At 43.9% G+C, this 27,324-nt stretch overlaps 1 protein-coding gene and 1 long non-coding RNA gene across 2 annotated transcripts in view; one reads left to right on the top strand and one right to left on the bottom strand.

Moving 5' to 3' along the window:
• SKAP1 (src kinase associated phosphoprotein 1) overlaps nucleotides 1–27,324 on the bottom strand; it is a 278,148-nt gene that overhangs the window by 3,856 nt on the left and 246,968 nt on the right. The window contains exons 10-11 of the mRNA XM_042914773.1: nucleotides 27,140–27,190; nucleotides 19,313–19,413 (exon numbers count right to left, since the gene is read on the bottom strand). Of these exons, the coding sequence (XP_042770707.1) occupies nucleotides 19,313–19,413; nucleotides 27,140–27,190 (152 nt within the window). The remainder of the gene's footprint in view (nucleotides 1–19,312; nucleotides 19,414–27,139; nucleotides 27,191–27,324) is intronic.
• LOC122206039 lies at nucleotides 14,487–23,284 on the top strand. Its single transcript, XR_006196349.1, has 3 exons — nucleotides 14,487–16,084; nucleotides 16,811–16,906; nucleotides 22,886–23,284. It is a non-coding gene; the product is annotated as an uncharacterized LOC122206039 (long non-coding RNA).

The following is a 27,324-nucleotide window of genomic DNA, read 5'->3' as shown; positions in this document are numbered from 1 at the left end:
AAGAAAGAACCAGGTTGGTGACACAATAAAATTCCAGGATAACTGGGCATCTTTCTGTTTCTTTTTTGATAGAGTATCTCCCCACCTCCACCTCTGCCTCCCCCCTCCTTTTCAGCGGATGACCTTTTTTCCACCTTCAAAAAGGAAAGAGAACCTGTCAGATGTGTCAACTTTCAGCCACCAAAGAGGAACTAACCTGTACTGACAACCATCCCTCTTTACCATTGAAGTGGAGGACGTATCCCTCCTCTGGTTTAAAGACTCTCTCCCCACGTGTGCTTGGGTTTAAGACTATCCCTCGCTACGTGCCGTTGTAACTCTTCCACTTCCTTTATTTCTCAGAGATGAGATTCTGTGGAGTCCGACCTCGGCCTCTATTGTAAATGGCTCCTTCCATCAGCACAAAATGTGTTCAAGTTTCTTTTGTCGTTGAAAACACTTATTTTTTAATATTTTTAAAAGCTGAGTTTTCTTTATCTTTTTTTTTTTAAACATTTATTTATTTTTACACTTGATCTTAGCCAAAAGGCCGAGAAGCGATATCATTTATTTATTTTTGAGACAGAGAGAGACAGAGCATGGACGGGGGAGGGTCAGAGAGAGAGAGGGAGACACAGAATCGGAAGCAGGCTCCAGGCTCTGAGCCATCAGCCCAGAGCCCGACGCGGGGCTCGAACTCACGGACCGTGAGATCGTGACCTGAGCCGAAGTCGGCCGCTCAACTGACTGAGCCACCCAGGCGCCCCGTTTTCTTTATCTTTTTAAAAAATATTCATTTATTTATTTTTGAGAGAGAGAAAGAGAGAGTGAGAACGAGAGAGGCAGAAGGAGGGGCAGAGAGAGAGGGAGACAGAGAATTCCAAGCAAGCTCCACGCTGTCAGCACAGACAGCGTGGGGCCCGAACTCACAAACCATGAGATCATGACCCAAGCCGAAATCAAGAGTCAGAGGCCCAATCGACTGAGCCACCCAGGTCCCCCTGAAAACACTTATTAAATAGTTCCCACCACATGTCCATTTCCCATTTCTTTTTTTCTTTTTTTTTTAAACATTTATTTATTTTTGAGATAGAGACGCAGAATGTGAGCAGGGGAGGGGGAAGAAATAGAGTGGGGGAAACACAGAATCCGAAGCAGGCTCCAGGTTCTGAGTTGTCAGCACAGAGCCCCACACGGGGCTCAAACCCACAGACTGCGAGATCATGACCTGAGCCGAAGTCGGACGCCTAACCGACTGAGCCACCCAGGTGCCCCATCAACTTCCCATTTCTACTAGCCTATGCCAACTGCTAATTCACAGTCAAACTTACCGAAAGGGTTTACTTCCCTTTCTACCCCAAGTTCTTGCTTTCTATTCCATCTCCAAGCCACTCTTCTCAGGCTTCTGCTTCTATTACTCCACTTACACATTTTGTCCGTGGTCGCCTACAACCTCCTTAATTGCTCAGACTGGATGGTACTTCTCAGTCCTTAACTTACTTGATCTTTCAGCAGTCCTGGCACCATGGACCCTTCTTGAGGCATTTTCTTCTCTTAGTTTCTATGATAATTACACTCTCCTGGCTTCCCTCTTACCTCTGGTTGCTTCTTCTCGTTCTCCTTTGCAAGCTCATCTTTCTCTACCCCTCCTTTTCATATGGTTGTTTCCAGCGTTCTGTCCTGGCCCTCTCCTGACTTAACTGCACTTTCCCTGAGCAACCTTATAGATGTCCATGCTTTAGCTGCCACGTAAATGACTCACAACAATAGCTCCAGCCCAGATCTAAGTGTTGGATCCTAATACCCAACTGCATATCTATTAAGCTGCTCAAACTCAACATATCCTAAATGTAACCTCTCATCCTGCTTCTGTCTCCATTCCCACCCCCAAACTATCTTTACTTCCTGTGTCCTCTATCTCAGTGAGTGGTAGCACCATGCACTCAGTTAATTAAGCCAGAAAACCAAGAGTCATTTCCAATTTCACCTCCCTCTTCCAGTCAGCCCTTGAGTTCTGCAGATTCTTTTCAAAGCGTTACTGGAATCCATGCACTTCTCTCCATTCCCGTTGCCGATACCCTAGTCATGTCACTGTCATCTTTCATGAGGACTACCGAAACACCCCCCCCACACTGGTTTCTGTATCTCCGTTCTTGACCCTCCAATCTTGTCTTCATTCTGCAGCCAGACTCATTTTAATGCACATTGATAATATCGGTGCTCTGTTGAAGCCTTTAAGTGGCTTCCCAATGCCTTTTGTCAACGTCTTGACAAGGTGGACGAGGCCGTGCGTGACCTGGTCCCATCGACTGCTCAGCATTGCCGTGCACCCCCTAAATCCAGTGGACCCTTAGTAAAACAGACTTTGTCTCACTATTCCCATGGGCCACAGGCTCTCTTATCTTGGAGCCTGTCCTCTGTCTGTTTAGCCTCTCCTGCCCTCCTCCCTGTCATGGGGCTCCCTCCTAAGCAGCCTTCAGATCTCAGTTCCTGGGTTGCTCTAGACTCTCTAGAAGCCTCTCTTTGAAACTCTCTGTGTGGGGGCCCCAGCTCTGTGGTCCACAGTACTGTGCCCTGTGCTTCCCCGGAAATGAGTTCATCACCCTGCCTTGTATCAGTCTGCCTTTGTCTCAGAGCCAGTCACTAGCTGGAAAGTTCTGTGAGAGCTGGGACCTTGTTGGTTTTGTTTGCTGTTGCACTCCCAGCACTCAGCATGGTACCCGGCACAGAATGGGGCCAAAAAATACTTGTTCAATGAGGTTATGAAGAAATGAGGGGAGCATTGGGACTTATTCTTTCAGTTGAGCAGATTTAGTTACAACTAACTCCAAGATATTCCCCTGGTGATTAGACTGGTTGTGGCAGGAAGAGAGCAACTGCCTTTGGAGACACTTTCCCCAAATGGCTCCCTAAATACCACGAGGAGAGTCTCAAATGCCATAACAAGTGAGACTGAGTTGATCCTAAGAAGAACAGGGAATTAGCTTTTGAAAACCAGTCTTTTTTAAAAAAATTTTTTCTAATGTTTATTTTTGAGAGAAAGAGAGACACACACACACAGAGACAGAGAGAGACAGAATATGAGTGGGGGAGGGGCAGAGAGCAAGGGAGACACAGCATCTGAAGCAGGCTCTGAGCTGTCAGCACAGAGCCTGATGCAGGGCTTGAACTCACAAACCATGAGATCATGACCTGAGCTTAAGTTGGATGCTCAACCGACTGAGCCACCCGGGCGCCCCTGAAAGCCAGTTTTAAATAAATGAATGTGTCTACCACCCAGCACGCCGTCTCCCCACGCCTTCTCATTCCCTTCGTCCCCCAGGCCAGCTTCTCCCTACTGTCCGCGCTGCCTTGTGGGAAATTCCCCAGAGCTCCTTAGCCTCTGCCTGTCAGGACAATTTAAGCTCCTCTCCCTACAAGTTATGTTACTGTCCATTTTCCAACACTAAAGTTAGGGCAGTTTCCACCTGATGTTTTCTTGTGGTGTTGCCTTTTGTTTAGCGTGTTGCTGGAACACCATTTCCAATAAAGCCTTGCTGTGAAGGGGAACACATCTTCTGTCTTCCTCTCTCACTGTTACTCACAAAAACCCTAGCTTTACTCTTCCGCCTCCTCACAGGCAGAGGGTGGGCACAATGTTGTTTGACAGTCTTCTGCTCGAAGTCAACTTTCTTTTTTTTTTTTAAATTTTTTTTAAATATTTATTTATTTTTGAGACAGAGAGAGAGAGAGAGCACGAACAGGGGAGGGTCAGAGGAAGAGGGAGACATAGAATCTGAAACAGGCTCCAGGCTCTGAGCTGTCAGCACAGAGCCTGACGCGGGGCTCGAACCCACAGACCGCGAGATCATGACCTGAGCCGAAGCCAGACGCTTAACCGACTGAGCCACCCAGGCGCCCCTCGAAGTCAACTTTCTGAAACATGTGTGAAGCGTGGTCTTCCACCTGCCGCACGGCGTCGTCTTCATCACCTGAGGGGCTCAGATCGGGCATTCCCTTCCTAGGGACGGGCCAAGACACCTGACTCTGACTCCTGCTTCGTCGCATCCGCCTTTGGCCATAATGCCAGGAGCAGGGACTAAGCCTCTGGAAGGCGCTCTCTGCCAGCTCGAAGAGGGTGCAAACAGGGAGCAGATGAGCCTCAGCAGGACACCTGCTAAGGCCAGGCTCCCAGTCGGCGGGCTCTCGCTCGAGGGGAGCACTGACCCTGCCGACCGCCGATGTAGTAGCCTTACCACAGCGGTGAGACCCGCAATGAGTGAAATCAACTCTTTGCCCTTCAAAACAAAAGAGCAGGCAGAGCGTAAGGAGGATGGCGCCATCTCAGAGACCATAAGCATCCTGCTGTGGGAGCCTAGGAGCTTAATCAAAGCACCTACAGGTCTTGGGATCTGACTGGCTTTTCCAGATTTCATCCCTTGGTTGGAGATGCAAAAAGGGCTGCAGGGCCTGAGATGTTTAAAGCATGAATGGAAAATTTCTAGCCTTCTCTTCCGCTACCACCCCCCATGCATTGCCCCAGCCCAGTCTGAACACCACGAGGTATTTTAAAATAATTTCTACTTTGATGAATTGCTGGGGAGTCCACAATTGCTCATAATCAAAGGGAGAAAAATGCAGATGAGATCCGGCCGAGAACTATCACCACCAAACGTTCATTTCACTGCACAGTGCCAAAAAGAATTAAAACAACATTAAACTCACAGCAATCATGTTTAAGCCCTCGTTTCCAAGTGCCAAATTGCACCACTCTGGATCATACAGATGTTCGTTAATTATGCTAATTTTTATTAAACTATTAAAATGGAGAGAGTACTGGCTCAGCCAGGCAGACCCCGGCTCTGAATGAACTCTGCTCTTGTCTAGAGGTGCTAATTTACTGCATTTTTATGAAGTTGCTGATCCTTGGATTTTAGTTTTGAGATGGGAGAGAGAACTGAATTCTTGGGATCAACGTTTTCAATGAAGTTTGACTTCTTGTGCCCAGATGTTTTGAAAAAACAGAAAAAGTGCTGAGATGCTCCCGGGAGACCTAAAATCCTCAACGCGGAAGTGTTTCTACCTCCAAGGTGGGGATATGTGGCCATGATGTTAAGGAATCAGAACTGTACAGGCTCCTCAGTCCTTAACTCTATATACATCATGTATGGTAGAGCTAAGAGGTTAATTACACAAAATTGTTAACTGAAGATGCTTTAGATAAGAATATAAAAAGCTGTTTTTTTTTTTTAAAAAAGGAAACAAACCTTTAACATAGGCACTTGCTTGTCGTCACAAAGTCTTTTTAGAAGCTTTTCACTCAAAAATAGTACGACGTGTGGTTTGTTCTCATAGTTATTATCTTGAGGCTTGATTAAATATCCGTTTCCCTCAACACCAACCCTGTCCCACCTCCTTGAACTCCCCAGATGAAGGGATCTTAAAAGTAAAGGTTGGTTATTTGGACTCCCTTATCTGGCTGGACAAGCTATTGGCCTAGATGAGCAGAACATTGAGTGAACTTGAAATAGACACAGCGCTCACCATCAGCAACAATCAGAAGTGTTTATGGGGGATTGCACACTGCCATAAAAGGATTTATGCTGCTAATCTCCATCAACAAGGAAAAAAAAACCCAACCCTACCAAACCTGCCATAAAAAGAACAGCAAATTCTATAAACAAAAAGCAGTATGGCCACCAACCACGGGCACGTTGCACAGCTTGACTCTGCCTCCAGTGGTTTCCTATTGCTGTTTATGGTTTCAAGACTATCATGGACCTCCTCAGCGCTCCTCCTGTCACAGGGCCCTGAGTCCCTGTGTGGTGCTGCAAATACCCTGTCAGTAGGTGTCAGGGGATATCAGGGGGAAAACCAGCAGGCGCCTATCATAAGCCTTAAAAGAGATTAAATACCCCTACTCCATGATTGCTACATTTTAATTTCTCTCCTCCCTGCTGGTTCCTATTTGTATAAGCTCTTCCATGGCTCCCCTGGAGTAGCACAGACATGACCTGGAATGACCATCCTGTCTTGGGATAAGAATTCAATTTCTAGGCTCAGTGAATCCTAGGCTGTTCCAACAAAAGGAAAGCACCACCCTCTAGGGCACAGATTCTTAAAATGGAGTCTGCGAACCCCTGGCCTGTCCACGGATGGACACGAAGGGATCTTTGAGTTCCTTGAAATTGGTGTAAAATTGTGTGTGCACGTGTACATGTGTCTTGTCCCTGGGGTGAGGTCCAGAACCTCTGTCAGATGCTCTAAGGGTTTGTGAACCCTCTACAGTTTATGAACCAGTGCTCTTGGGGGAAAATACAATGATCTCTCTGGCCTGGATCCACACTTTGGCCCAGTGTGGCCCTCTCCATCCACCCTCTCCCCAGCCTCCGAGTTTAAAAACACAGCGAAAGGAAATCAGGAATCCTTGTTCCTGCCATGCTGGCTTTCTAGGCTTCAGCCTTCCAGCTGCAGAAGAGTCTGTTCCTTCTTCTAAGGCTGACCAGGCTTGCTCATTCCTGCTAAGACACCGTCTTTCTCTCTCTTTTTTCTTTTATTATTGACATTTACTTGATGTACAATGTTATATTACTTTCAGGTGTACCACTAAGGCCCCATCCCTTTAACTGTGACTTAAAAGTTGTGCTGTCTTCTCATGGCTCTTGTTCAAAGCCACATGATGGCTTTGGGAACAAGCTGCTTGATGCTGTCTACCCTGAGAATGCTCCTAACAGAGATGTTCTCTGCTCACCCTGAGTTGGGCTTCGATAAGCCTCCATGGAACAAGATTCCCGGAAAATGTCTCACATTTTGTTCTTTTAACCATCAAAGTTCACTGTATCAGCGCTTGTAAGTAAGAGGATTCCTCTTCAAGAGAACAATCAGTCAGCTCCTGACATGAGAGATCGATAGGTACCTGATATATGTATAGGAAGGGCCAATGAATCACAGAATTATTGGTTTATGATTGCTTATTTCTTTTATCAGTGGTTCTGCATCTGACATCATCATAAGTAAAGATGGGAAATTCGAATTCCTAAGCAGAGTAGATCGTAATATCCCATGGTCAGCCAAAAACATCGTATTTTTACTCTTGGGTTGGCCCTCAATTTCTCTACTCCTTAAATCCAGCTTTGGAAATTTAATGCTTTCTGAGGATGTCATAAATTATTAAATAAATTGAGGGCTCTAACTCAGCGCCCTTCCAACTGCTGAGGAGAGCAAGGCGGGGGACAGGGATCGTTCACCAAAGACAAGCAGGTGCCTGCTTTGCAGCATAAGAGACATTTTGCAGAAGGAAAAAGGAAGTGGTCAGTCAGATGGACGGTGGATTCGTGATGTTGGAAGCTGTCAGAGGACTGACTGGAGCACTCAGCGCTCCGCTGAAACCTTGGGTAGCTTGGCTGCCTCCCTGGGCTGTTTCAAACCATGGTTTAAGTTCTTGGCAATCACTTTCTCTTTTTTCCATTATTCAGGGTTTTGGTCTATAAATCAGAATAAGAATGAATTGTTAAATTTGTCTCATTTGAACCAGTTTTATTTATTATTACATTTCAGGGAACTTGCTAACCTGGAGGTTAACTGGGGAGGAGGGAGAGGTATGTGACAGTGTGAGAAAGGGGGCCCGGAAAGGCTGGGTGGTCAGCAACAGCAGGTGGGGGGGGCGCATGGTGACAACTGTACAGCTAAGAGTTGGTGTTCTGGGGAGGACTGTGTCAGCTAGATGGAGGGTCCGAGAGCCCTGGAAAGCAAAGGGGGAAATTCAGCCTCAAGTCTGGAGCTCATGTCCTAAAACTGGGTGTGAGTGGATAATGATCACGTCGAGGCCAGGCTGGTATGCAGGACCCGCGCACAGACCGGACATTGTTGATGACAGCGTGTGCAAAACACAGACTGTGCACGGCAGAAAAATCGTAAGCCGTGAAGGAAAGAGGGAAGGCGGGAAGAGAAATGAGAGGAAGACACACACGACTTGAACTTTGCCTAAAAGAGAGAGGAAGGATAAAGGGAAGGTAAACACTCCGCAGATGGGAGCAAACAAGGCGCCAAGTGCAGAATTCAGGAACAATAGAGACGGCAGCATTTCGGCGCTGATAGAATTGTGATACCATGTGAGACCGGCGTATTAATATGTATTCCATAAACTGTGCGGCTCGCAGCTCTGCACCGCTCTGTTTTGCTCTGACCGCAGTACCAGCCTCAGGCACCACAACACAATTTGGAAACAATGTGACGGAAATGTTTAATCTGCTCGGCCCATCTGTGCTGCGTATTTCTCCAGATCTCCCTGAGAGAGGCGCCTTGAATCTCCACATTGCCTTTAATATTCTCCTAAATCACCTCCCCACTGCACTTCAAGGGCCATTGCTACAATATCACAGGTTCATCTAAAGTGCAATGGGGGGGGGCAGGGGGAGAGGCGCAGGCCAGGATATTTTTTATTTTAAAATAATTTCCAGAGATCGTCTTTTCTGCTTCCTTAAAAAAAAAAAAAAAGAAAAAGAAAAAGAAGAAGAAACGTTATTCTACGATTGCCGTAAGGTTATTGAGGTTGTTTGGTACAAAACAGGGTAGGATAGAGTGGAATCATTCTCCAAAGAATTATTTTTATTAATCTCGATTCCCTCAATTGGACTTGGAAGGGGGGCGAGCAGATGCTTGTTTTCTCTTATCTCTTTTTCTCGCACCTTGCGAGGGTGATGTGCTCATTTGGGGCTGGTGCCTTCTCTGCTTTATGCTTAACTCTGCCCTGCTCCACACAAAGCCATCTTGTTCAGGATAGGTATGCTCTCGGTCCCTGGTCGACTAAATGCCCTCACCAGAAAGGGACGCTGTCTGTGTTATTAATTTCAGCTTAAAACCTTAGGTTTTCTCTCTTAAGGTACAGATGTTGAGCATCAGATTTCTGCCTTTTCCCCACTTGATTCTGCCAGATTCAGTGACTTGGGGCGAGGGTGTAGGAAGCTGGGGTAGGTTTCGGAGAAAGAGGGGATGATAAGTCACCATGTTCCAGACCTTAGACAAATGAAAGAGAGTTGCACATCACCAAGAAAATTAGGATTCCTTTTGCTTTGTGAATTAAAGAAATGAATAATTTAATCCTCAAGATTGTTCCGGCGAGGGAAAGGCAACGTCCCAGTTGCGGAGCCCTACAGCCTGTCGGTGTGTTACATCATCTGCACACATAGGCGTTTCCATGACAACCGCTTATAGCTTCATTTCCTGGATCCCTCTAGGGGGTGTCACAGCCAGATCCACCTGCTTTTCACCCTACCCTCGGTGGGGTCATGGTAAGGTCGCCAGAATAAATGAACGCGGGTACTAATGATCTGTTTACTGCTGTTTATGCTCTGTGTGTGTCAGGGGCACGCACATTTAGAGAGCTCATTATGGTTGCAATTAGAATGCACCATCGCTAGATATTTAACTCCTTTTTCTTTTAAATTAGCATTTTAATAACATTCTTTGAGCAGAGAAACAAAATGACCATTTTTCACGGACAAACTTCTAGCTGTAGGTGCAACTTTAATGGCAAAGTTGTGAAGGGGAAAGAAGGGAGGGGAAAAAAAAAGGCCATTTTTACTACTTTCACCCTCCTCCTTACCAAAAGGATATTTTTATTTGCTTTCTAACACACTCAATTTCCTAAATTTGTTTTGAATCCAATTATTTTGGGTGGTTGAAAGTACCGCACTCTTGTTGGACGGAAATTAGCAGCGATTGAAATTAACTTTCTATGTGACCTGTGAAAGGGGCTAAAATAATTACAAGTGTGTATAAGAAACACTCTCTCCAAAAGACCTTTGCTGTAGGATCAGGCTGTGATCCGAGGATACCATTATTGGAATATCTTTACACAGCAATTGCAAGGGCTATTTTCTTTAAAAAGGTGATTGCAACGATTATTTCTGTTTTAAAATTCTTAGTATTGTCTTATAGAGGATAAATGATGACAAAAACTTGTCATTAGACGGAGGATAAATAAGCAGCAGAAAGAATGAAAATAACAGCACGGCATCATTTGCCCTTTAAAAATGGTGAGGTCTTGAAGCACCAAAAAGCAAGAGAGAGAGAGAACAGGAAAGATACAACGCAGAGACCTTGCCCGGCTCAGAATGTTCCATAAGGCACTGTGTTTTAGGAATCGGCCAGCACCTTTGCTAGGTGTTTACGGATGCTCTGTTTGTGGAAAGTACAGTGAAAAATAACAATTTGAATGTTTCGATTATCTTTCCCAGTCCGTTCCATTTTCGTTATTTATTTCCTATAAATCGGGACCTTGCTGAACATAATTCTACAGACAAGGAGGTGGATGGGACAGCCAATGTGAACGAGGAGATAGATGGTGGGTGCGTGTAAGATAGATGCTATGCGTTTATGAAAAGGAGCAGTATGTCTGCATGTGAACATTCACAAAGTAGAGCAAGCAAGCGTGTAAACTATAATGGGTATTTATAGGTGGGAAAAAAGGTGCAAGGAAGATTGTATGGGAACAAGCATACCGAGTCTGAAAAGGGGGTTGCTTTTTTCCTACCCTCTTGGAATCCACGTCCAAGTTCTGCTAAGATGTCCCATGCTTGCTGCGGCTCCAGTGAAAACTCAAGCCTTTCCATGACAACAGACGGGGGGCTCTCACAGCCAGAGACTCAGGAGGTCAATAGTTGAAACGCAAGAGTTAGAAAGCGAGATCTTTATCGACATCAAAACAATCCCACTAAAAAACCCCAGAACGATAGGAGGAAAATATTTAAAGACACAGCAGGAAAAAAAAAAAAGAGCCTTTATAAAAATGCAGGTTTAAAAACGTTTATGCTGTTGTATCAGCCTAGTTGCACCTTAGAATCTGCCATTTCATAAATAAAATACGGATGGCATAGACTATAATTTGGTGATAGCTACCCCAGGACATATCTAGATGCACTTCTGTTATTTTAATTAAATACTGCATTATGGTTTGTGACAACTACATAGCTACAGCGTAAATGAATTCGGAATTAAAGTGTTACTTAGGCATCCAGTAATTTTTGTTTCATTCCTCAGTTTTACAAAGCAAATAGCTATAAAATCAAGATGTTTGTTCATTTACAGATGGAGCAGGATGGTTGTTGCTGGGGTTTTTTTTTCCCCCCTCCTTAATCCTCATGCACAGAAAGAAGACAGAGCTCAGAGTCTGGCTCCCAACACTCATAGCTTATGAGCCACATCACAAAGAAAAACACATCCTCTTGACTATAATGTGAAATGCTGAATATTAATTGCTGGTATTATGCTTATCTTTCTAGCCGGGTTCTGTCTTTTAACAATTATTCTGATGGGCTGCAGTCTTGCACTGCCAGGAGATTTTTCTCCTTTGTTTAACAGTTAAAAACCTATTTGATTTGATTTTATTAAAAAAGAATCTTAAAGTTCACAATGTTCCTTGGAAGTTTTAGGATCTGGAACTCTTCCCAAATACAGAATATTAGTGGGAATAGTGGGAACAGAGAAACTGCCAAAGATTTTTGCTAAAAAAAAATGTATATTTCTGCATCTAAATGAAAAAAAAAATTTTTCATTCTGGCAATATTAATGTTTCCTTAATGAAACTGGAGAGGGCATTACAATTTGATATAATCGATTGGTTAGTTTAAATGTCACTTCACTAGCAAAATCATGAGAAAGGTTCAGAGTATTCTCATCTAACAGGCACAGAATTTTCACTCAAAATTAATATGGTAGAGTAAAAGGATTTTTGCTCAAATCTGAGGATTTAATTGTATCTTTAATGTGTCATATGTCAAGAAGAAAGTTTTTAAATAGCAAGTTTTCTGAAACCATTGTCTATTATTTCTCGTTTGAGGATCAATATAATCTTTTTATTAGCCCTTAAATACCATACGTCTGGCAGTGTCTGCTAATTCCAGCTTTTCTCTGTTCTCACCAATTGCCCCAAGCCCCCTCCCCCGCTAACTAATCCTATAAACTGCTTGGAAGTTACTGCCCTGTATGTTTGCAATGAGGTTATAATTGGCTTTTAATATTTTGCTAGTTGGGTGGGAGAGCTGGATCCATACACTACCAAGAAATGCTGGCAGGCAGAGGTTTGGGGAGGCTGAGCTCCTTTTGAGAAAATAATTACACAGAAACAAAGCTTTTGTGACTCCTTTGAAATAGAGCATCTCACCGAAATGTCATCCAGCCTCTTTGGCAGATTAGTGAGGAGTTTATTACTAAATCTCTGTCTAATAAACGTGCAGTTGACTCTGGAGGAGCTGCTTGTTATAATACTGGCAGTGGGAAATGGAGAGAATGTCACAGTTAAAGACACAAATTTTCCCCATAATATATTCGAATGGAAACCTCTGAATCCAATACTACATGGGCATATCTAATAAATTCACAATATTTCAGTCTCAACAGCCTTCACCGGTTAGTTTTAAAGATTTATGTGGTAAAAAATTACTCAGTGATGAATATGGTTTATTCTGTGCAGTATTGGAGGTATAAGGAATTAAACTACCGTCTTTAACAGTGAATTTATTATTACCTCTGTCAAAAGACGAAGCCTTTAACAGCATTTGTTATAAATTCACTGCAAAATAAATGGCTGGAATTTTTTTGCACTGGAGCTGGTAAAGCATCGGGCGACTCTGAGCATTAACCTAACCCTGCCATGGCTTATATGGTTCTAGGTAAACATTTCTGTCTGGGCCTCATAGTTAATTATCTGATTTGGGACTTTCCACCTGACTGAAAGGTGTGTGTGTGTGTGTGTGTGTGTGTGTGTGTGTGTGTAGAAAGTGAAGGCTCCTGTCCAGGACAACAGTTTTAGAGTAAGGAGAGTAAAGTGGAAAATGCCAATCTTACTCTCTTTAAAAAAACGGGTTTTACAATAAATGGCCAGAGTTTGGAGGATAGGGTTGATATGCAATTGGGGCTCTTGTTAGCAGGTTTATATGCATGCATATGCGCACACACACACACACACACACACACAGAGGCATCCTCTCCCTTTTGTCCTCTCTTGGAATGGGTGTCCCCTCATTTATAAAAATTACCTGGAAGGAATGAGGCTGCCAGGGTTTGTTCTAGACGATTGGTTCCTGTCTGGGGGAAAGGAATGGCCTCTACTGAATCTGACCGGTGTATGACCGTTGCCTTCCAGCTGACCCCAAATCCCATTCCCATCCTCCTGACTCTATAGACTCCCATTGGGGTTATTAATGAGAGAAAACACCACCATCATCATCATCTTCGTCATCACAGCACAGTGTGGACCTGCTTGTTAACATGAAATGGGGTGGTGGGGACAGGTTCTGCTTCTCTTTCGTATCATCATAAATAAGAAAAGATATTTTCCGATGGTATCCCCCTCACTCGCCCCCTTTGGTTGGGTCAGAGGTGAATAATTGCTCTTTGACAGGCATTGATCAGTTTCATCACACTGTTTGGGCAGCCTGTGCCCCAGGCCTATATTCTCCCCACTTACTACCCCTGCATTACCTCCCAAATAACCCGCCCATCCCCCCACTCAGCCAGGCTGAGGGTAATGGTGCCTGAGGAAGTCCTAAATGGACACTAGATGTCACCAAACACCTCCTTTCCCTCAGAGCCCTGAAATTTAAAAACCAAAAAAAAAAAAAAAAAAAAAAAAAAAGAAACCCAACCCTTCATTTAAAGCAATTGAAGGAATTAACTTCTCTGTTTTTATGAGGCTTGTTGTCACATTCAACTAAGCACACTTAGAAGAGCAAGTACGGCTGCATTCAGATAATTTTTACAACATACAAATCTCTTCTGGAGGAGAGGGGGTCAAGGGAGGGGAAAAGGTCTACTCTCTTTAAGTAGTCCTTTGAGGGAGTGGGTGGAGAACACGGGGCTTTAAAAACCCTATTATAACAGACATAACACAGTCCAGGTGTGCCAGGAACAGACCCGCTGCATCCAGATTACAAGCAGCTGGGTTTGGAGCTAGGATCCAGCCTAATTTTAAGTAGCTTCAATCCCTCACTAGATGCTAAATGTCACTCAGGGCGACAAAGTCGGTCTATCCTCATCCTCATAAGGCCCAAAGCCTTTTGACAGCATCACGAGTGTGATGGTAAACTTCACTTTGCCTGTAAGGCTCTCTGTTTCCATGTTAACAGCACTGGCAGAGAACACAACAAAAGTGTGGTGTGTTTGGTCCATGAGAACATCTTCCCACCCCAGCTAAGCCACCGTATAAATATAAACCTTCCATGGTAGCCAGCTGGTTGCTCCAAGGCCGATCGCCATGGGGCTAAGTAGTTGGGCAAATCTTTGAGGGGTCTAAGGCCAAGAACTGAGGCACAGCACATAAGCCCCAGAGATGTAGCCTACTGACTCAGTTTACCTTAAATAGAGGATCTCATTTAGGGACCTTGTCTCCTTTCTAGTCAATTGAGAAAGAGATTCTTTTTCTCTCTTTAATTTGCCCTTATCTGCTGGAGCATAGGAGGCTTAATTTTTTTTTTTTTTTTTTTTTTTTTAGATTTTATTTTTAAGTAATCTCCACACCCAACGTGGGGCTCAAACTCGCAACCCTGAGATCAAGAGTCCTTCGCTCCACTGACTGAGCCAGCCAGGAGTCCCCAGGTGGGTTAATCTTTAAATGGGCGTTTACTGAAGTTCTCCCGCACAGCAGAACAAGCACCTTTAGTCCTTAAGAAAAAGGTTTCCCTAGTGAGAGACCTAGGAGCCAGTAAGAGAGTCACTTCTCTGAAAGTTGGGACTTGTGACTCATCTTATCCAAGTAGGGGCTTTGTACCTCCCTTTCTTCCACTTAAAATAAATGCCCATAGCAGTGCTGGTTCACAGAAGGGTCTTAGGGTCTGCAGATAAAAGGAACTAAGCCAGGGCACAGCGTTACTGCACGGAGGGTGATTCAGCACCTGCCCTGTCATGCCTGGTGCCCAGGCTGAATGGATTTTTGGAGTACACCTGTTGTTGAACCCCTGCCAAGTACTGATGGCCACTAACCCCCAAATCACTTTTCCCCGCTGTTGATGTTTGGAATGTCAGACAGGACTGAGCAGCAGCCGGCGTGTATTTCAAACACAGCAGATGGATTTTTATATTAGCTCCTATTTCATGTTCAGGCAGAGCGACCGCCACACTAAAACCGCAGCCTCAATGCTGCCGAGTTTGCTTCTGTGAGATTAATTCTGTGAAATTAATTGGGACAAGATTGAAAAGGAAATTAAAATGCAGCTGAGTGAACAGGCCTTTCAAACACCTTTTTCCTGCTCTATTCAAACTTGAATTCTGCGGTGGTCGCAGGCATCGTGGGAAGTAATTTACGAGAGGCAGGCTCTCCGGAGCCATCGGTTACGTATGAGGAGACCTGCACAAGCGCCACAATCTGGAGCCACTGAAGAGCGCTAAACACCCCGCTGTGGCCTGAGCTGCGTCCCTGCAGCGGGTGGAAACGAAGCTCAGTTCTTGGACCAGAAAAAGCTGTTCGGGATATATCCGGGCCCAGAGAACATCCGCTGGACGCACAGATCGGCTTCGTTATTAAAATCTCCTTTCAATGTATTTTAAGACCCAAATTGGAACTCGGTGGATTAAGTGGGCACGAAACTGCATGGGGCCTAGGAATGGATGGCTGTGTTAGGGGAGGTCAGCAGGGCTGCTGCTGCCTGCGCCCCGTTAGTTACTGTTTCAGAGCTTGGATATGTGGCTCTGGCCTCTCATCCAACGAGAAGTCTGAACAGTCCATCAATTTTGTCAGTGACACAATCTCTCAGACCAGGAAAGGCTACGTGGGTTTCCGTGTAGGCCTCTGCACCAGATGGCTTTCTACTTCCAAGTAAGAAGCCTTTGTGCTTTTGAGTGTCTCTATGAAGAGTTCTCGGTGGGACAGTCTACCTGGTTTTCCTCCCTCACTTCACCAATAATTTACTGCACGCCTAGTATGTACCCCGTATTGACCCCAGCAGTTTACTTTATTGTTAGCGGAAAAGAGATGAATGTAATAACAGTTGCCTTTTCCTAGATGCCAGGTACTTCTTGACACACACTCTGTAGGGAAAGCATCAGAACCCCTATGAACGGAAGTTATTCCCATTTTTACAGATGAGAAAGCTGAAGATAAGCAGGATTGAGTGACTTTGCTCAGGGTCACGTAAGTAACTCATCTGTTACTGACCAGCTTCCTTAAGAATAGGACAGGTGATGGGTATTTGGTATCTTTCTTACCCAGCCAGTCATCGTCTCTGGAAATTTTATTTTAAAAAGGACAAATAGCTCTCTTTCTGGGATCATTCTTGCTTAAAGACCCTAACAGTCTCTCCTGGCCCTAGTGTTCTAGGATTCAAGGTTGGGTCATGTTTGGGCAACTACTAACAATAGCAGATGCCCAGGAATAAAGCCCCCACCCCACCCCACCCCACTTCCTCATCCAGGGTCTACTGCCTGTTCTTAGCCTGCTCTCACCAAGAAATACCAAGAAAAAGTGTTTCTTTTCTTTTTTTAATATATCTTTTTTTTAAGTTTATTTATTTATTTTGAGAGAGAGAGAGAGAGAGAGAGAGCAAGCAGGGGAGGTGCAGAGAGGGAGGGAGAGAGAGGATCCCAAGCCGGCTCCGCGCTGCCGGCTCAGAGCCCCACGCAGGGCTCAAACTCAGGAACTGTGAGAGCATGACCTGAGCCGAGACCAGGAGTTGGATGCTTAACTGACTGAGCCACCCAGGTGCCCCAACATATTTGTTTTATCATGCAAAGAGAGAGGGGAAAGCCAGAGGCATTTATGAGGGCCCAAAACAAAAGAGCTTATAATTGAAATTTTTAAATTCGTTTAATCTGAATACATAATTAAAGCTAAATGCATTTTTGTGTGGGATTTCTTTAGCAGTTTTGCGGGATCTGTCTCATCATGTTTACAACAGGAATGCTTGAGGTGGAAGGAAACTTAGAGGTCACCCAACACAACTGCCTCATTTTACAGGTGAGGAAACTGGTCGAGGCAAGCTGAGCTGCCCCAGTTGTGTCTTGTCTTATGTTTCTTGGGGGAAATAGACTTCTCCAGGTTCCTAAACCAGCAGGCCTTTCTTCCCTTAACAAAGGTTTTTCGGTCAGAGAGAAAAGTAACACGTAGATTTCTGGATACCATTTTTCTGGACTAACCTCGACTTGAGTCAGTTCTTTTCCTCCAGGTGTGAGAGGCAGGTTGCAGAGGATAACTGATTCCAACAAATCAAGCCGGTTGGGGTTAAAGTGGAATGAATTTAGGATTCATATGAGAAAAGAAAATTGCGGAGGTTAAGAGTTATTGAAGGTCTGAATAGACAAACAGCTAATGGTAGAGGGATCTCCTTTCCTATCTGTCTGAATTGTTTCATTTGTGCTTCTTAGAGGCAAGGGAATGGATCGGGTGGCCTTTTAAGGTTCCTTCCTGTCCAAGGACTGTTATTGAGTTAGGTGATATAATAAAGGTAAATCCAATCCGAAATGTTCCCCAAGCCAACGTTAAGTGGAATGAAGCTTTATGAGGGAAACTCCAGTTGAGTTTCTAGCTTCTCATTTCCTCCTCTGACATGCGGGGATTAACAACATGGAGAAGGGAGGCAGCTGGTGTGGCTTTTGCGGGGAGAAATGCGCTACAACAATGGTAAGGGATGAAAATAGACTTACAACCCTCCAAAAGATGGAGAAAGAAACCAGACAGAACCAGAACAGCAACGTATTCTCCCTGAATCAAACTTTGATATATTAGCTTTCCGTGAGGGAGGAGGGGGAGGGGGATTGGTTAAAAAAAAAGGTAGGGGAGGCTCTCCATGTTCTTTGGTATCTCTTAAAAATACAACAGCCGTGGTAACTGCAGACAGCTCTGTACTGCAGGGAAAGTCACCCCACAGCCCCTTCTAAATGGAGGAGAGGGACCCCCAGTGAGAAGCCATTAACAAAGGCAAAAAAGACATGCAAAACAAACAAAATAATCATGACCGAGAGAGAAGGCCAGCAGACAGTCTGGCTCTGTTCTCCCCCCTCCTCCTGCTGCAGGCACCTCAGACAATGTAAACAGTTAATTTGTTCACCTGCAGGCTCTGGGCAAACAGAGGCCTGGTCACACCTGAGTGGATAACTCGATTACCCCTGTAATGCCAGCGTGGTAATGTACACAAATTCTATTACAAGGCAAACCTTGCTTTCGGGCATTTGAAATACCAATCAGGCCAATGTCCACTCCCGTCTTTGCTTCCAATTTATTCTTGGTGTATTGGAGCTGCACCAGAATGGCACCAGGATAGCACTGAATTAGGGCTCTGGAAGAAATCACTAGAAGATTGTGATCTCAGTCAGCAGGGCTTGCAGGCTCCCTACTCTTCTGCAAAAGGTTGGGGTCTGAATTTGGTCCTCGTTCTAAGGGGACCGGTTGGAAACACTCAAAGGTACGTTAAGTCAGCCCAGTCTGTTTCCTAAGGCCCTTATGGTATATTTCAAATTGAGACAAACCCTTGGCCATTGATAGAATAAAGATAAGTGGCAAACGATGAGTTAAAAATACAATGGGTTTTCAATTTGCCTTTACGGAATCCACATACTAATTAAAGAGCAAGGTGTGTCTATTCCAAAAATGTGTTTGATTGACCTCATAAAGAACTTTTTAGGAAGTTATTTCAGGGACAGAACCTATTTCCTTAGCTCACGTATATAGAATATGTATAATCTTTCTTTATAAAGATGATGCTACTGATCCCTCAAACAGTAGCCTGTGAGTTCTGAATCTTCTTCACATTAGTGATGGATCTGCGATAATCTATCCTTTTACTTTTTCCTAATTCTTTTATGATCAACAACACTATCTGTGAGAGGGTTAGTTGGGGCTAGGGGTTAGTTAACTTTATGACTGAGGAAGAGAATAAAGTTAGCTGGCCCTTGTGGGGTTGGATTCACTATCTTGACCTTATCAACACTTGCTCACACCAGTTGAGCCAACTAGCTCTGAACTCATCATTAGTATACCGCAGTCTTCTTTATCTGTAAATGACATAAAAATGTGGTTTACGGAGCCAGAATGTTTTCAAGAGTATTAATACAGTAATAAATTATGTACATAATGATGACCTTTTAAGCACCATAAGACCCTAAAAAGAATACATTTGATTGGCATAGTTTTAGTGTTATGTCTACTTTATTGCATTTTTAAATTTGAAAATTAGTTCCTGAACCTGAATTTTCAATTAAGCTTTTCCCTAACAATTATAAATCAGTGGGAATTTATGAGTGAGGGAGACATATAATACACACGAGAGAAATGTATGACATGGAATGATTCTGTAGTTATGGTGACTACATCATCAAGAATGAAAAAATCGACTTTTGATCCAAGCCCCACACTCTATGTCCTTACCTTGCTCAGAATGTAGATGAGGTCACCCCGTTGGAAGGATAGTTCATCTGGCTGGTCACCATGGCAATCCCATAGGCCCTGGTAATAATTGGTATAGTCCACTGATCAAAGAGAGGAGAAATCAAAGTTAAAAGGACTCTGTCTTTTTCCATAGAGTCCACATTTTTGCTGCAAATGGAAACCAGAGTTCTGATATTGCCCCTAGGAAACCTAAGATTCAGAGGGGTTGGGATGAGATACAGCCAAACACTCAGCATGAGCAAAGGACTGTGGGAAAAGGAGATCATTAAGTAACATTAAATATTTACAGATCACCCTTAGTCAGATGCTATTCAACAATATGACAAATACATTCATTTATTAATAAAAGAAAATCAGGCAGGTAAGTTTTTGCTTGGTTTGTAAATAAGCAGTGCAGAGATTTCCTGCCAGATATTTTTTTGATCCAGGGCCTCTAAACTATCCAGTGCTTCTCTTCAATGTGCATTTCAAGGAATGGGATAAATCTCCGACTTTTGCCCGTTTACTGAGAGGCTGAGTCAGCCCACATGCATCTGTATCACAGTCTCCCATGTGGGTCTCTTCTGTTACACGGGAAACTTCATCCTGGGCACTTCCCACCCAGGTACTATATGAGGTAATCCCCAATAAATACGGTTACGAAGAGCCCAGGCTTTAAGTGGAACCAAGGGGGTGTCTCATCCATTACAACTAAATTCTGGGTGGGCTGGCCCTTTTCCAGCATCTCATTTGTAGACCCTGAACATGTCTGCCAAGATTTATTTGCAAACCCCCAGGGGGACAGAAACCAAAGTGATCTGCATTAAAAATGAAAGCAACTGAAGACGACACACCAAGCTTTTGAAGCAGCTGGGGAGATTTACTGGGCTTCTCAGCAAGACTAGATGGCAGTGATGCCACAGGACAGCCATTGATTCTTAGCAATGAAGAATCTGTATTGATCTTCTTCTACCCGGAAAGGTTAAACACTAGAGCACAAAGTGGGAGAGGATCTGGGGATTTGAATGGCAGGAGAGCTAATGCCCACCAGACCAGGGATGATGTGGCCGCGCTACCGTTCCTTAGGATGCTATGCGTGAGTGCTGTCAGCAAGACACCCACCAAAAATGAGATTCTTATTGATGGCAGTCGGGAGTCCTGGCTTCTGATGAAAGCCCAAGTGACTTTCGGGCACCCTATTAGCACCAGTTTCTACCTTTCCCTTCATTTGTTTTGACCCTCCCGGGAGGAAGGATAGTGCTGGTCCCTGAGGATGAGGACAGGTGGAGGAAAGCAGGTGGGCGGTGCGGGTGGGCGGAGGCCCTGGCTATGTTTGCTTCTTAAAACGCTCATTCCTCGCTTACCAGCAGTTCAAACAACAAAGGCACAGGAGAACCAAATCCCTGTATGTCTAAGAACTTTAGTAGGAACCTTAAAGTGCGCAAAACTCGAGGAGGGACAGAGCTATGTAATTAAGGCTCGGATATTGCAAACAGAAGTAAAAATGTTAACCATATAGAAATCAGGCATGTTTCCCTTTACAAAGATGATTGTTTATATATGCAGTAGACGACAGAGGGCACAGCTACACTGGAAACCACAGAGTTAAGAACGTGTTTGGAAGAAAAATACACTGCGAGAAAAATGCTAACTATTGGAAAGACAAGGCATGTGTTTTGGGGGATACCAGGGCATGGAATAATAGAGAAATATCAGTTCCTGAAGAATGAAAATAGTTTTCTCAGAGGATATATTAATGTATTTTTTAGTCATAATGGAGTTGATTAATCACCTGAAGATTTGGACAGAATTATAAATGAAAAGTATATTGACATCAATATTCTTCATGCATTTATATATTACAGAGAAAATGATTTTATAAGAAAAGGTTTTTATTTTTATTAAAAAATTTTTTTAATCTTTATTTTTGAGAGAGAGAGAGAGACAGAGTGCAAGCGGGGGAGGAACAGAGAGGGAGACACAGAATCTGAAGCAGGTTCCAGGCTCTGAGCTGTCAGCACAGAGCCCAATGCGGGGCTTGAACTCACAGACTGCGAGATCATGACGTGAGCTGAAGTCAGACGATTAAACCGACTGAGCCACCCAGGCACTGTCCCCGACCCCAATTTTTTTTAAACTTTATTCATTTTTGAGAGACAGAGAGAGCCAGAGTGCGAGTGAGGGAGGGGCAGAGAGAAGGAGACACAGAATCGGAAGCAGGCTCCAGGCTCTGAGCTATCAGCACAGAGCCCTACTTGGGGCTAGAACCCACAAACCGTGAGTTCATGACCTGAGCCAAAGTTGGATGCTTAACCGACTGAGCCACCCAGCTGCCCCTATAAAAATAGATTTTTAAAACGCAACTTGACATTTCTGAATGGTAAGAAGGCTAACAAAGTTGTCTTGGCTTTTTCTGGCCTAGCAGATGGTCACTGTGGGGTACTGTTCCCCATGTGCCTGGATATGGGATAACTCTTAACATTATGAGTACTTTTTGGGTATATATGTAAACATCGATATTGGACACATAAGACACCAGGGAAGAATACCTGGAAAAAGATCTATTCTAAAAGCACATGGAAAGCAAGAAGCTAGGAGGAAAACAAAAGCCTTCCAAGAACAAATATAGAAAATGCCCCTGTTTCTTCAGAAGCTAAAGGCTAAAAGAAGATAGAGCTCAGGGATCCAGCAGATAGTTTACCCAGCCCAAGAATCAGAATCGGCAGAACTAGCACCATAAAAGCAGAGCTTTGAAAAATAAGCAGAATGAAGAGCTAGATATGGGGAGTTGCTCCCCAAACAGAGGTATTCTGGTACTGGGAAATCAGTGAGGAGGAATGCCTTAGCTGGACGAGACTGGGCCGTGTGCGTGCAGACATCCCGTTTGACGTATGTGTGACTCACCTTTATGTGAATGTGTGCACACGACCTCACTACATTCCTTCCTTGGCATTCAACAGACACATACAGTGCACTTACAAAGTGCCGGGGACGGTGCTCGATGCTGGGAATTCCGCACTGGCCACACACAGAGTCCCTGCTCTTAGGCTGCCGTCCAGGTGGGGAGGCACCGGGACACAAAGAGTCGCACAGATATTTACTTATTTATGATTGTGATAGGCCTTCCAAGGCGAAGCTGAGGGTGCTGTGTATAATAGGGAAGCTAACCTCATGGAAGGCTTCCCAGAAGCTTTGGTTGTGTTATAAAAACCTGACCAAGAGTGGGTAGAGGTAAGGCGGAGGAGGGCTTCATTCCTGCTGCTTTGCCTCAGGAAGGCCTGGGAGGCCTGGAAGTTTGCAGGGCCAGTCCAGCTTCTCCCTAAACTTGCTCAGGTCATTCTATAAACGAGGGAATGCATGAGGAGGCTTTGATGTCTTGAGATCAGTGAGGAATTGGGAGCCTGAGAGGGAGGATTTCCTCTGTGGGCTGGACCGAGGCTCCTTGAGGGTTACATTACTCTAGCAGCAGTCTGAGATCAGAAATGGTGCAGCATTCTGACCATTTAATTAATTCAAAGCATCCTCATGCTCATTTTGGGGACATTATTCCATCTAATTATTTTTTTTTTCCAGTCTGTCCATTTGGAATGAAAAACAAAAGAATAAAGCTTAATGCCAGCATTTCTCAACGTCTCTCCAAAAAAACGTAACTCTGCACTAAATAAAGCCTGGTAATTCAAAAGCAAAGCACTAATATATTCAGCATAAAACAGACAGAGGACCTAGAGCAATAATGACACCACTAATAACTAAAACAGTTATAACAATTAACAACAATTACAATGATAGAGAAGCTAATGGGTATGATCACTGCATTTAAATTGCTAGCAGAGCTGAGAAGGACTTTTTCTAGAGAAAAAAAGGGGGGGGCAGCATCTTATTTTCTTTACCCCACCTAAGAGAAGCTAAGCTCCCAGCAAACAAAATGTCATAGGAAGAATAGTGACGGTCTAAGTTTACAAACATATTGTGTTTTTCTCTCTTCTCTAGGTGTTTGTTGCAAAGCATTTGTCATTCCACACCAAGTTCTTTATAACCAGTAATAGTCATTTTTCTCCTGTAACTGAAGCCAGGTTGGTACTGCTGTTGACAGACTCAGAATTTGAAAATAAACCTCTATGACGTGGAGAGTTCTAAGGTAAAAGGACCAGGATACCTTTCTGCCTCTCTTCCTCCTTAGGAAGGGCAGAACTTGACTGTGTTCCTTCCAGAGTTCAAATGTCACCTTGGGCTTTTGTTTGGGAGACACTGGGTAGCTACAGAATTCAAACTGTGAACAAGGAAAAGAGGCTAAAGGCAGGTCAGCATGTTGTTTACATTCGCTTGATGAGCCAAAGGACTGTGCTACTGAGGCCTGGCAGTGGGTGCAAATACTCAGCAAATTATGGAAACAAGAGACAGAATGAGAAGATGGATAGAGCCCGTCCTTGCTAGACCGTGGGTAGGTGAGAAATGGGCATCGAAGGCTAAGGCAGTGACCCATTGGAAGAGACTTGAATATTCTAAGCCAGGCCGGATAAGCCCACCATGTTCATTCAGCCCACCAAAGCAGACTCAGTCTGACACCGTATTAACCATTTCAGAAGGAAAGGTATAAAAAAATCTGCCAAGTTCCACTGACGATGATCCCAGAACAGGAAGAGCAACTGAACATTGCCATTTGCTTGTTTTCATGGCCATTTAACCTTGAGTTTTGAAGTCACTCTGGTCCTTAATGTTGTAAGTAGGATCTTGAAGTGGAGAACATCCACAGATCCTGAGTTTCATCTCCTACGCTCCTTTTATTGGGCCAAAACTGTAGCTGGCTGGTGATCAACTCACATTTGGCCTTGGGAAACAAGCTTCAAAAAGTAAGAGCTGCAAACACCTCTGTGGCTTCCCTCAGTTTCTTTCATGTGATCACGCCATTAGTAGATGCTAAAATGGAAAAAGTGTCTCAGAAATGGAAGGTCATGAGTGACCGCTTTTCTGCCCTGCGGAAATTACTACATAGGGGCTCCTTTTTTTGGCTGACTTTGCTCATGATTTTAGAGTGAAAACAACTGTTTCGAGATCTTTCTTGGTCAGATATTTGATGTACTTAAGAATGAGCTGTGCCTCCAGCTTGGCTTTTTATTTGGCATGGGATACCCAAGCCAATGGCCGGTAGTTTTCATATAAGCAGCACAGGATGAGTTTTATTTTTGGTTACCTGCACACTGCCTTCTCATGATAGGGAAGGGAGATAAACTCTCATCACGGAAGACACTTAGTGTTAGACTGTTAGGCTGATGGGTTGCAATTTAGTGAGAATCTGAGGTGCTGAAGAGTCACTCATTAAAATAACCCTGTTACTAACAGTCATGCTGTAAACTGAGCTCTTTATAGATTGAACAATCAATACGACAAGGCTGTGATAGATTTTCTAGGTAACAGAATAAAATAAAAGAAATTACATCTTACAGGGTCATTAACACCCAATGAGGATAAACTGAATTCCTTTTTTCCTCCTCTTCTGATAAGATCTAGTTGGGCTTTAAAAATGTTAGCAATTCCATTATGGGAAAGCACAGCGTTTCTGGGAATAGGATCTCTGGAAGAGTTCTGGAGAAAAGTATGTGGATTTTACAGGTCATCCTGCTAGTCATGGTATCTTTTAGGAGAAAAGTCATCCCATTCCCCCCCGCCCCCCAAAGACATGTGACACCTGAGAAAAACTAAGTGAAGCAAACCTGTGTAGCTTGTCTATTACGTAAGAGTGCACACTGTCCTAGAATTCCCTTCATATTCCCTAGAATATGCCTTCAGGGGGCTGCCCACCCTTCCCTTGGACCTCTACGTTTTATTGTTATAAAGCTAAGAGATGCCATTTGGATGCTCCGTATTTGTCGCCATTTCTATAGCTCCTTTGGAGAAAAGGCACTGTATAAATTCAATAAATAAATAAGTAAACACAAATAATAAAAATTCCTGCCTCAGATTCTGCAGAGAGAGCAAAAAGTCCTCCTCTGTTTTTTAATCACTAAGTCACCAATCATTATAACTGGTGGGAAGTATAAACATAAACCATGAAAGCATATTTAGAGCTCACTACACTTTAACAACACCTATTTTGGAGGCAGGAAGCATGAGGAACAAAAGGTTTTTTTTTTTTTTTTTTTCTTTTTTAAACCTACTTGAATTAGAGCCATTGGAACAGCTAAGAAATAAACCTTCTCTCACCATCCCCCCACCCAAGACAGAGCCTCAGAAAGAAAGGTGGAAAGAGGAAATGGGATGAGGGAGGAGTCTGAAACTGAATTTCAAATGTTTATTTATTTTTGAAAGAGAGAGAGAGAGTGTGTGTGTGTGAGCAGGGGAGGGCAAAGAGAGAGGGAGAGAGAGAGAATCCCAAGTAGGCTCCATGCTATCAGCACAGAGCCTGATGCAGGGCTCAATCTCAGGAACCGTGAGATCATGACCTGAGCTGAAATCAAGAGTTGGACACGCAACCTACTGAGCCACCCAGGTGCCCCCTGAAACTGAATTTTAGACTTTTGCTAGAGACTGCTGCTTCCTGAATGGAGATTAATATAAAGTTGGGCACAGGAAGCTTACAGTTTTCCACCCCGGCCTGTCTACATTAGCTGTTTTTCCTGCACTGATGATGGGAGTTGATTGAGAAAAGGCATGGAACATAGATTGGTCAGAAAACAGATTTTCTGTTGGAATTCTGCACAGCAAGTAGGAAACAGTAGAAAATGGGTTTCAGAACGGACTTCATTATACGTGTTAATTATTATGAAGCGCTTACAGAGCCACACTAATCCCGTACCACCCTTGCCCCAGTTCTTTCTTTCTCTCCTGCTTTGGCACATGACTTCTGATGCCGTCTCTTCACTGTCTTTTCTCTCCCTGGGAGAAGTTGGGCACTTAAATGAAGTTAGGTCCTTCACTAAGCCTGTTACGTATTCACTTCCCATAGAACATGAACCTTAGGAGAAAGGGGACTTGCTGAGCGGGTAATGAAGAGAACAAAAGGCACAAGAAAGGAAGAGAGAGGAGAATGGGAAAAGGAAGGGCCAGGGAAATGGAGAGGGACCAGGGAGGGAAAGATGGAAAGAACTCCTAGGCTTAAGACTTTCATAGAATCTCTAAGAAAAAAAAAATCAGCTAGTATCCAAATCAGCCACAATTTAGGCTCTGCTGATGGGATGAATGTCCTTGAGGTGGCCTTTGTGATTACATTCCTTTACTGACAAGGACGGAATAGGTCCTTGGTCCACTTAAGGAGGCTTTAGAGGGGCATCTGACCTTAAGAAAAGATGGGCTCACTAACAGCCTAAAGCATGGTTAACAGTCTGGGATGAATAAGATGTGATTTTGTATTCAACAAACCTGTTACATATTCATTTCCAAATGTGCCTGGAATCAAAGCAGGCCATCAGAAGTCAGCATCACCAAGCAATTCTATCCTTCACCCCATGTTCACTTTCCAGATCTGACACATTTCCATTCCCCTCTGAACTCGCAATCTCCGGGCCTCTCAGAGAGGAGACATTTCCATTCTTTCCATTCTCAATCCTCTGATCTCTTAGAGATGAGGCAATTCTATTTTCACTGTACTGATTTAGGAAATACTGATAGGAAAAAATAAATATCTGCTTTGGTTTCCTACCCTCTGTTGGATAAATCTTAGCTGTTCTGGGAACATTAATTAAGGTGAATGGGTGGCTGCTTTCAAGGTTGAGATATTTCCCTATCCAGTCATCTTATTTGGGGCTTCTGAGGCCGACACACCAGCACCCTCTTAATTAGTGAAGCCCAAGCATCCTACCCAGTGCCTATATATCTGCGAAGCTCTCATACCTCCTTTATGTGGAGTCCCATTCTCATCCTCTTCCAGATCGTGCTCTTCATCTGAGGGGATAAACACCAGCAGCATTAGCAATTAGTGGTCAAGTCTTATACTATTTATGCCAACAGGGGTCTTCTTTTTCAGAGCTCAACGTGCTCTTTTCAAGGCACTAATTGGTCTTTTATTAAATTGTTTT

This window comes from Panthera leo, chromosome E1 (genome assembly GCF_018350215.1).
Source record: "Panthera leo isolate Ple1 chromosome E1, P.leo_Ple1_pat1.1, whole genome shotgun sequence".
In the NCBI taxonomy this organism is placed as follows: Eukaryota; Metazoa; Chordata; class Mammalia; order Carnivora; family Felidae; genus Panthera; species Panthera leo.
This window is presented reverse-complemented; position numbering and strand designations above follow the sequence as displayed.